Below are 11367 nucleotides of genomic sequence, written 5' to 3' on the forward strand. Positions count from 1 at the left end.
AATTTATTGATATGCCGCATAATGTCCTCCTTTTTGGTGTCATGGAAATGGTCACCCTAAACTAGATTATTGGCTAGTTTAGTTCTCTGTATGTAACAGGTTTAGCCTCGCCCACTCGTGATAACGATACGAAAGATACTAAGAACTGCAGTTCATTTTCCTCAATGGCACATAAATACAAGGAGACTATATAGAAAAAGTGTCAGCCAGAGGGATCTGCCTTTGTGATCTGCATTAAAACTCATTAATCTGCAATGGCGATATACTTTTCCACGAAAATCGGCTGGTACTAATTGAGTTATTTTCTTTTTGTTAACAGTTAAAGAATCTGGACTTTGAGGAGTTGCAAATGCGCCTGAGCGCCCTGGATCCCATGATGGAGCGAGAGATTGAAGAGCTGCGGCAACGCTACACGGCCAAGAGGCAGCCTATCCTGGATGCCATGGATGCCAAAAAGCGGCGGAAGCAGAACTTTTAAGGGCCTCCTGTCTCTAAATCTGTGGCGCCTTTTTTGTCCAGTAGTTAAGAGAGAATTGCATTTTTTTTTGTTTATTATTCACAATCCTTATGTAAGATAAGAACACATATGCTTTTCTTGTATTTATGCATTCTAAATATTTAAAAAATGTGATCAAAAGTTAGCTTAAAATGAAGCCTATGAGAGTTGCTCTACTCTGCCTGTAAAGTGCTTTAAAAAACATCCAAACACTTCCATTAAAGTTTCATATACATGCTGTAAGCATATATGTAATGTAGTAACGGCACAATTATAATAACATTTAATATTTATGTATTTTGATCATTTTAATTTAAAACACACATCACGTTAACTTTTTTTCCCCACTACATCACCAATTACTGCTCACTGCAGACTTCATGAGAGCCAACACGCATAATAAAACATCACTTACTGTGCAATGTCTGCTGTCATTAGGATGCCGACTGTTCGAATCTTGTTATATTCCATTTTTGATAAAAAAAATTACTCAAAATCCCCGCAAAGAAAAGGTGGGTGGAACTAAGCGACTTTTCTTGTCGTTTTCGCCATGTACAGGTTTAAATCGGCCTTGAAAGTGTACCAACATGTCGTATTACATCCTCAGCCTTCTACTATACAGGTGAGGGGCATGATTTTCATATTCGTTGGCTTTTATGGGCGAATTAGAGGACCTCCCATTGGCTGCGCTGTAAGCTGACTTTGTTTTATATTTATTTATGAGTTAAAATGTATTTAAAAATTGGCATTTCATAAAGATTGTGAACAAAAGGCAATTTAAAAAAAAAAGTGCAGTTCCCCTTTGAGTTTTTTTCCATTTGAAGTTCATCCAGGAAGGCACTTCGTATGGATGACACTCATACAACCGCTTGATTGCTTCTATTCTCATCCAAGTGTTGTTCCACTATTTGGCATTTAGTGGAAAAACGACACAACACAGGTTGTGTAATAGCTGTAACAAGAGCAACACGTTCATCCATGACCAAAGACAATCAAAAATAGTATTGATGATGCCTTAAAACATATGATTCCCCACATGGAGCTGAAATAAGCATGTGGACCATTAGGGCTTCATTGTTTTTTCCCTTCTCAAATTGCACACAAAGCTCAAACCTGACCTCTTCGGTTTACGTGCCTCTACCAATTTCTCGTTTTTAAGCTTCTCCATCTACATAAACAAAATATGTCACATTTAACTCCAATTAATACCAAATTTTTAAAACAGGATGTAACAATAACAGTTATGTTGCACCACAGCTGATTTAATCTTTTTGAAGGGCACTGTAATGTGCCGAATGAGGCAAACTGGACTTGAACGCCACGTGCAGTTGACATATTGGACTTGTTTTTCTTTTTTTATTAAATGAAGAGACTGTTACACATGAATGTTTTTCAACCCGCGGTGTGGATCAGCACACACTGCAGACAAAGTGGCTTTGAAAAGACCTGTTACATTATTTAATCTTTTTCTGTCACTTGCATCAGGGCTTACTCACCATTTTGTGTGTTTTCCGGACCACATCTAATTGCCGATCTTACAGATTTAGCGGCTGTAATCTAAGCATTGGAACTTTTTTATTTATTGTTTAAAACATTTCAGTAACACTGGTTTGCTATATAATCACTGATTCATATTAGTAACCTTTGTTAACTACATGCGGCTTTGTTGCTTGTGTCTTGTTTGTATATCAAATGACATTTTCCCTGCAGACTTTTTAATTTAAAAACTGTACAGTTTGAAACAACAATTAGCATTATTGCATTTAAAATTAAAATTGTATTTTTCTTTCACCACTAAATGAGAGAAAGTGGGAAATTGAAGCATCATCTGTCAAAACTAGTTAATTTATTACTTTTTTTTTGTATAAAGTGCATGAAATAATAAAAAAAAACTCTTCGGTAACCTCAAACGCAGTGGGTTGTTTACTTTTGTCTTATGTTTTTGGTTAATAGATCATAAAATGCACTTGAGTCTTGTTTAACTTATGTCCCTTGGGCCCAAACGGGCGTTACATGAGTTCCTTTAGGGATTTGATTGTCCATATATATCCATCCATCCATTTTGGGGTCGCGGGGGGCGCTGGTGCCTATCTCAGCTACAATCGGGCGGAAGGCGGGGTACACCCTGGACTAGTCGCCATACATTATTTTGCTTTTTCTATGAAATCTGAGCGAATCCCATTCTGGCTGATTGGAAAATTATGTTTTGGTGTAACTGTACCCCTTATCCACCAGACAGCGCCATAAAACCATGATGATTCTCAGAGCTTTGACATCTTAAATTATTTAGGTGTGAACTCAATTAACTCAACCAAGTCAGCCGGCGTTCTCTCATTTTTACTTCAATAGGAACTGTAAAAATAATATTTCTTGTGTACTGTATCAAAATCACTGTCATGAAATATTTCCCTATGCAACCTAAAATATTTTACTCTGCAATTTAGTTTTGAGAAATATTGCATATTTTGCTATTATAAACAACAGATGTTATTTTTTTTACGAAAAGGCCATAAAATGTTAAAAAAAAAATAATTACAACTTCATATCAAGAGATAGCACTAAAGATGTTAAATGAATATATGAATTTCATATATATATATAAATACATATATATACATATATATATATATATATATATATATATATATATATATATATATTAGGGCTGTGAGTCTTTGGGTTTCCCACGATTCGATTCAATATCAATTCTTGGGGTCACGATTCGATAATACCTTCGATTTTTTTCGATTCGATTTGATTCTCGATTCAAAAACGATATTTTTCCAAATCAAAACGATTCTGTATTCATTCAATACATAGGATTTCAGCAGGATCTACCCCAGTCTGCTGACATGCAAGCAGAGTAGTAGATTTAAAAAAAAAGAAAAAAAACTTTTATAATTGTAAAGGACAATGTTTTATCAACTGATTGCAATAATGTAAATTGGTTTTAACTATCAAACGAACCAAAAATATGACTCATTTTATCTTTGTGAAAATATTGGACACAGTGTGCTGTCAAGCTTATGAGATGCGATGCAAGTGTAAGCCACTGTGACACTATTGTTCTTCTTTTTTTATTTTTATAACTGTCTAATGATAATGTCAATGAGGGATTTTTAATCACTGCTATGCTGAAATTATAACTAATATTCATACTGTTGTTGATAATCATTTTTGTTTTACTACTTTTGGTGTGTTCTGTGTCGTGTTCGTGTCTTCTCAATTGCTCTGTTTATTGCAGTTCTGAGTGTTGCTGGGTCAGGTTTGGTTTTTTAATTGGATTGCATTGTTATGGTATTGCTGTGTAGTGGTTTGTTGGATTGATTAAAAAAAAAAATAGATTTAAAAAAAATGAGAATCGATTCTGAATCGCACAATATATTCGATTCGAATCGATTTTTCCCCACACCCCTAATATATATATATATGTATATATGTATGTATATATCTATATATATATATATATATATATATATATATATATGCATACACTTGCACAAGGGGTTAAAGCATGGGTGTCAAATGTACGGCCCGTGGGCCAGATCAGGCCCGCAAACAGGTTTTATCCGGCCCGCGGTACGAGTTTGCTAAGTATACAAATTAACCTAAAATTTTTGAATGAAAGAAACAGCTCTTCTACATGTGTCTACTGAATGTTGCAATAGCAATTCTTTGTATCTCTGGATGATGGTACATATGTACAAAATAAACCACACGATATTAGTATATCAATCGAGGAAAATGATCAAACTACATACATGGCATACTGTAATTTGATTTTGATATTTTTTTATCTTGATAGATTGATAATGAACACCATTGAGTTGACTGATGAACATTATCACATCATTCATTCAGAAAATACAAATAATGACAAATAAAGATAAATACTATTAACCGCGACATGTAAGTGTAAAAGAACAACATTATGATTTGTAAATTTTCAGAATGTGCTTCTTCTATTTTTAAACACAGAAAACAATCTGAAGGTGTCTTTATTTTTAAGTTATTGTGCAGGGATTTTACCAGTCTGGCGCACTTGGATGTAGATTTTTCTCCATGTGGCCCCCGATCTAAAAATTTGTTTGACAACACTGGGTTAAAGGGTCTCCAAATCTTGAAAGAACCCCTGTAGGACGCTTGCGATATTGCCTGCAAGAACATTCAAAGGGCATAGTTTGTCCTTTTCCTCCCCACTTAAAAGTTCCCCAGACACACACGTACACGTGGCTTCTCTTAGCTCCCTGCAGTGGAATAAAACAAGGATGTCTACTCTAATCAGGAAGATTATTACCACCGCATTGGCGCCTGCAGCTATCGGCCCGTACAGGTAAGAAACGAAGCGCTATAAGATAGATCTAAAAAAAAAAAAAAAAAAACATGTGCTCATGTTAGACTAGAGGTGTGTCTTAGTTAGTGGACAATGAACCCTTCATACAAACATTGACAAACTTGCAGCAGTGGGTTCAAAATCCAAAACACGTTTTTGACAATGGCAACGATTTTTCGGCAGATTACATACACAACCAAAGCGCCAGTCAGGCAAGGAATATACAGGTGAGCCTAATAAAACGTTTTAACTTTTTGTCACTTAAGTTTGTGTTATAATGTGGCATCATTTGTTCCGGAGGAGTTCCCGGCTTAACCAATCGTGTGACAGTGGGCGGTGTCAGGCCAAGTGAAGTGAAGTGAATTATATTTATATAGCGCTTTTTCTCTAGTGACTCAAAGCGCTTTACATAGTGAAACCCAATATCTAACTTACATTCAAACCAGTGTGGGTGGCACTGGGAGCAGGTGGGTAAAGTGTCTTGCCCAAGGACACATGAGCAGTGACTAGGATGGCGGAAGCGGGAATCGAACCTGCAACCCTCAAGTTGCTGGCGCGGCCACTCTACCAACCGAACTAAACCGCCAAGTGTCGTCCTTCATAATGGTGTCCTTTTTTAAATCACATTGATAAACAATTAACTACAGTATATAAACACATTGTGTATTTCTTAACACCCATCATTCCAAAAAGTGACGTTTTAGTCATTTTATCGAGTTGTGTGTTGAAAATGTCGTAACCCGATAATACAGAAGAGGCCTAGATTAGCATTTGGCTAATAGTTGAACGAAATGTTGAACGCAGCTCGAAGATGTCAAATACTTCCAGTTGTATTGAACGCGTTCACACATTATAACCCTTCGCTTCGATTGAGTTGAATTTGATACCTTTTTTTTTTTTTTTACTCAATCGGGCGAGTTGTTTGCGTAGCCTAGCCACCTTTTGAGCACTTCCGTGCATCGGTGACGTCATTAGAGAGCCTGAAAGTCTGCTCTTCAAATATTAACATACGTTAGAATATTTTAATGGCGAGTCATTCATTTGGATGACAGAAACGTATAACTATCCTCCTAAACATATCCCTGGTTATTTTGAGGTAGGCTGGTCTTTAAAGGCCTACTGAAATGAGATTTTCTTATTTAAACGGGGATAGCAGGTCCATTCTTTCTGTCATACTTGATAATTTCGAGATATTGGCATATTTTTGCTGAAAGGATTTAGTAGAGAACATTCACGATAAAGTTTGCAACTTTTGGTCGCTAATAAAAAAGCCTTGCCTGTACCGGAAGTCTCTTCCCCTCCTACAACCCCCCCCATTTACTTTTGGGGTCATGATTAATACAGACGTTTTGTTAACGATATATTATAAAATATAACACTATATTATAAAAATACAGACGTTTTGTTAACGCTATATTATTAAAAAAAAAAAAAAGTAAAAAAACAATTTGCAAACACAAGCTATGGGATGACGCATTTACTTCCGGGGTCACGTTTCCTCACGTTTTCTCTTACGTCATCCCATAGCTTGTGTTTGTAAACATTTTTTTAAATTTTTTAAAATAATATAGCGTTAACAAAACGTCTGTATTAATCATGACCCCGGAAGACATTTGGCGTGACAGCCCCTCTAATGCCTGAAGGAGCCCAATGAGGGTGGAAGAATTTTAAAGCAGCCCACACAGCTGCCTGTTTTAAAAGCATTATAATTGGTTGATTGTCATTGGTGAAAAATAACGGTGAGGAAAAAATATTAGCATTCCAGCATGCTAACCTTTCAAGCTACTTTTGCTTCGCTAATTTTGCAGTTGTAACGTTTTGCAGTTGATTCTTAAAAACAGCAGAATACTATTGTCCTGGAGAGGATCTTTGAAAAGTATTTTTGCAGTATGTCTTTAAAAAACACAGAGCGCTCTTGTGATACATTGGACTTTTGATTAATCAATCAATGTTTATTTCAAGCTATTTTTGCTTCGCTAATTTTGCAGCTGTAACACTTAAGAGTCATATAACTTGCTTAAAGCAGCCTACACAGCTGCCTGTTTTACAACCATTATAATTTGCTGATTGTCCATCCATCCATTTTCTACCGCTTATTCCCTTTTGGAGTCGTGGGGGGCGCTGGCGCCTATCTCAGCTACAATGGGGCAGAAGGCAGGGTACACCCTGGACAAGTCGCCACCTCATCGCAGGGCCAACACAGATAGACAGACAACATTCACACTCACATTCACGCACTAGGGCCAATTTAGTTTTTTGCCAATCAACCTATCCCCAGGTGCATGTCTTTGGAGGTGGGAGGAAGCCGGAGTACCCAGAGGGAACCCACGCATTCACGGGGAGAACATGCAAACTCCACACAGAAAGATCCCGAGCCTGGATTTGAACCCAGGACTGCAGGACCTTCGTATTGTGAGGCAGACGCACTAACCCCTCTCCCACCGTGAAGCCCTGGTTGATTGTCATTGGTGAAAAATAACGGAGGAAAAAATCATAGCATTCCAGCATGCTAACCTTTCAAGCTATTTTTGCTTCGCTAATTTTGCAGCTGTAACCTTTAAGAGTCATATTATCACGCCCTTCAGGCATTAGAAGGGCTGTCACGCCAAATGTCTTCTGGGGGGAAGGTTTTTTTTAGGGGGTAAGAAATTTGGCGTGACAGAGCCTCCAACAAAAATAGCTATTTGGACCGAGAAAACGACAATTTCCCCATTAATTTGAGCGAGGATGAAAGATTCTTGACTGAGGATATTGATAGCGAAGGACTAGAAAAAAAAAAAAAAAGGCGATTGCATTGTGAGCGGTTCAGATGTTTTTAGACACATTTACTAGGATAATTCTGGAAGATCCCTTATCTGCTCATTGTTTTAATCGTGTTTTAGTGAGATTTTAAAGATTGTAAAGAGATACTTAGAGGTCGGTTGGCTGCGGTGAACACGCAGTGTCTCAGAGAGAAGCCGAGGAGCCAAGCTCACAGCTGCCTTTTTTGACATTACAGCTGCTGCAGGACGACAAATAATCCATTGATGTCTCCGGTAAGATATATATCACAATTTTCCCATCTAAATACATGCTGGTTGACATAGAGAAAACATGTTCGCTTGACCGCTCCGTTTCACAACAAACAAAGAAACACCGGCTATGTTTCGGTGCTAAGACAGCTGCAATCCACCGCTTTCCACCACAGCAATGTTCTCTATAGTCTCCATTATTAAATTAACAAATTGCAAAAGATTTAGCAACACAGATGTCCAAAATACTGTGTAATTACGCCATGAACAGAGACGACTTTTAGGCGTGTTTGGTGCAGCGCTATTATTTCCTTACAGTCCGTGACGTCATGCGTACGCGTCATCATTCCGCGACGTTTTCAACAAGAAACTCGCGGGAAATTTAAAATTGCAATTTAGTAAACTAAAAAGGCCGTATTGGCATGTGTTGCAATGTTAGTATTTCATCATTGATATATAAACTATCAGACTGCGTGGTCGGTAGTAGTGGGTTTCAGCAGGTTAAATCTCGACTGCACACAGCATAACAAACCTTACATCCTGGGATGTTGAAAATGAGTTTGTATTCTGCAGCCAGGCGGTGCTTGTGGACAGAACCTTGTACATTTCCGGTCAGCTGGGGATGGACGTGGCTTCTGGTCAGCTGGTCGATGGAGGGGTGCAGGCTCAGGCCAAACAGGTGATGCATGCATATGTACAGCATAATACAGTGTTTTTCAACCATTTTTGAGCCGAGGCACATCTTTTGCATTAAAAAAAATGCAGAGGCACACCACCAGCAGAAATCATTAAAAAAATAAAACTCAGTTGACAGTAAAAAGTTGTCACAATTGTTGGATATGACTTAAATCCATAACCAACCATGCATCACTATCACCACCTGTCACACCATGCCGTGACTTATTTTGAGTTTGTTGCTGTTTTCCTGTGTCGTGTTTTAGTTCTTGTCTTGCGCTCCTATTTTGGTGTCTTTTTGTCTTCTTTCTGGTATTTTCCTGTAGCAGTTTGATGTTTTCCTTTGAGTGATATTTCGCGCATCTACTTTGTTTTAGCAATCAATAATATTTCAGTTGTTTTTGTCCTTCTTTGTGGGGACATTGTTGATTGTCATGTCATGTTCGGATGTACATTGTTGACGGCTTCTTTGCTCCACAGTAAGTCTTTGCTGTCGTCCAGCATTCTGTTTTTGTTTACTTTGTAGCCAGTTCAGTTTTAGTTTAATTCTGCATAGCCTTCTCTAAGCTTCAATGCCTTTTCTTAGGGGCATTCACCAGACACCTTTTTACCTTCACACTGCCCACCGCTGTTCCCGACATTTACAAAGCAATTAGCTAGTGGCGGCCACCTACTGATATGGTACGATTACTCTGCCCAGCTCTCCCGTCCAAAGGTTTTCTTGAGCTTTCATTTTCTTGCCGATTGAGCCATGGATTGAATCTGCTCTCATGAACGTGTGCCCTTTCTCCAGATATTTTATCACAATCTCAGGTGGGCCCCATTCTGCGTTTGCACATTGGGCAAGAGCCGTGTACAGCGTCCAGTTTTTATTTTGACCTCCACAGTTATCTGCCCAAAAGAGTATGCAAGGGGAAGAATTAAGAACAATACATTTAATGAAGGTGCTTGCAACGTCCTGGGCAAATCTTCCAAATATCCCCTTGTTCCATAATATCACATAATCAGGTTGACCGTCGGCCCCCATTCGTGCAAATGTCTCATTAAAGACAGTAAGGCGACTGACAAAGAAGCTCCGATTGGTCCCTTGAGATACTAGGTTTTTCTGTTGTATCTACGCGGTTATGTGGTAGTTGCTAGGTCCTGCCATGCGCGTAACAGCTTACTTACGGAACAAATTACAATATCGCATACACTAATGTAAAGCATATCACCTAGGAACTCCAAAATTATTTTCAGTTACTGGGTTTTGCCTTCGGACGGGAGAGCTCTAGACAGCACCGACACTCAACAACAACAAAAAATTTGCAGACTGTAATTACTGGTTTGCAAAAAATATTAGGTGAAATTAGATAATCTCCCACGGCACACAAGACTGTATTTCACGGAGCCGCGGCACAGTGGTTGAAAAACACTGGCATTATACACATCCACTGCACTGGATTTAATGATATTTGTCTTAAATGTTTTTCCACAGGCTTTGGTCAACATGGGGGAGATCCTAAAAGCGTCTGGCTGCGACTACACCAATGGTGACACCTCCGTAACACAACTGTACTTCCAACTCCATTGCCTTGTTCTGATCAAATAAACATTCAGATTTGGACTTGTTGTCCATTGCAGTGGTGAAGACGACAGTGCTGCTTGCAGACATCAATGACTTTAATGCTGTCAATGAAGTGTACAAGACATGTGAGTCGCTTGGGTTGTGCAGTGGTTATTGACATCTACTATACAGAACATGCCCCTCCCCCACCCCACAGACACTCACTATGTCCAATATGAATGGATTAGTGGTGAAATAGAAGCTTACAGCGCCCACCCGGCGGTAAGCGGACACCACCATGCAGGAGGTCAATGTAACGTGACCTCCTGCATATCCACCAATTTGGTCCTCTATATGGTAACCAGCCCTAAACAACAAGCAGAAGCTAGATCGGTTGAACTTTTAAACAGCCAAGTGAGCATTTTTTTTCATTCCGCACTAATGATTGAGCCCTATGAATTCTGCCTATAGGAACACATGTGCTAAACAGAAAAGAACAACAATATCTGACTTGCGTTATTTTTGCAGTTTTCAGCAGTAACTTCCCTGCCAGAGCCGCTTACCAAGTGGCTGCACTCCCTCGAGTGAGTACATTTGTGCGGAATAACGCATTTATTTCATTCTCCAACCAGAAATATTTTTTTTGTTTGTGCCTTTTTTGGTTTGACTGGAGGTTTTCCACTCACAGGGCGGTCTGGTGGAAATCGAGGCGGTGGCGGTCCTTGGTCCTCTTTCTGATTCCTGACTAGGCAGCTATATTAAGTTACAGCAAATATCAAGACTATGATTTTCTTCACACACATGTCCCAACATGAGCCACTTTCAACACCGGCGTTTATATATAAAAAAAAAAAAACAATTAAGAGATAAGCACTTAATAGGCCAGTGTTTGGATTGTGGCACAATGATGTGATGTGTTTTAATAACCACGGTAATGTGAAGATGTTAAATAAAGAAGCATAATTGCAATTTTCATTTTTATTGTATTTATACATGTGTATATATTGAACTGATTTGTTGTTTTATCATCTTATGCATACACACACTATAGTTCTGATCATTTACTTTTATTATACAGAATCAAAGAAAAACAAGTTAATGATTGTGGAACTATTTTTACAAAAATATATATATATATATACATATATATATATATATATTAGGGGTGTGGGGAAAAATCAATTTGAATACGAATCGAATCGTTTACATTGTGTGATTCAGAATCGATTCTCTTTTTTTTTTTTAATTAATTTTATTTATTTATTTATTTTTAATCAATCCAACAAACCACTACACATAAATACCA

The 11367-nt window shown here is 38.2% G+C and overlaps 2 protein-coding genes across 4 annotated transcripts in view; both read left to right on the forward strand.

Annotated features, from left to right (window-relative positions):
• stk3 (serine/threonine kinase 3 (STE20 homolog, yeast)) overlaps positions 1 to 2406 on the forward strand; it is a 51544-nt gene extending 49138 nt beyond the window's left edge. Inside the window, exon 11 of the mRNA XM_061898324.1 lies at positions 320 to 2406. Coding sequence (XP_061754308.1) covers positions 320 to 478 — 159 coding nt within the window. The 3' untranslated portion in view covers positions 479 to 2406. The remainder of the gene's footprint in view (positions 1 to 319) is intronic.
• A 2250-nt stretch (positions 2407 to 4656) lies between these two features.
• rida (reactive intermediate imine deaminase A homolog) lies at positions 4657 to 11036 on the forward strand. 3 transcript variants are annotated; one of them, XM_061898354.1, is made up of 6 exons: positions 4670 to 4829; positions 8414 to 8519; positions 9993 to 10047; positions 10139 to 10207; positions 10590 to 10645; positions 10750 to 11036. In XM_061898354.1, the coding sequence occupies exons 1-6, from the start codon at positions 4765 to 4767 to the stop codon at positions 10804 to 10806; spliced, it is 408 nt and encodes a 135-aa protein (XP_061754338.1). In that variant the 5' UTR covers positions 4670 to 4764; the 3' UTR covers positions 10807 to 11036. The 3 variants fall into 3 exon arrangements, with proteins under 3 accessions (XP_061754340.1, XP_061754338.1, XP_061754339.1); XM_061898355.1 differs by lacking the exon at positions 4670 to 4829 and adding an exon at positions 4898 to 5056; XM_061898356.1 differs by lacking the exon at positions 10139 to 10207 and having other exon boundaries at positions 4657 to 4829.
• The last annotated feature ends 331 nt before the right edge of the window (positions 11037 to 11367 follow it).

The sequence above is a fragment of the Nerophis ophidion genome, linkage group LG04, assembly GCF_033978795.1.
Source record: "Nerophis ophidion isolate RoL-2023_Sa linkage group LG04, RoL_Noph_v1.0, whole genome shotgun sequence".
Taxonomy (NCBI): Eukaryota; Metazoa; Chordata; class Actinopteri; order Syngnathiformes; family Syngnathidae; genus Nerophis; species Nerophis ophidion.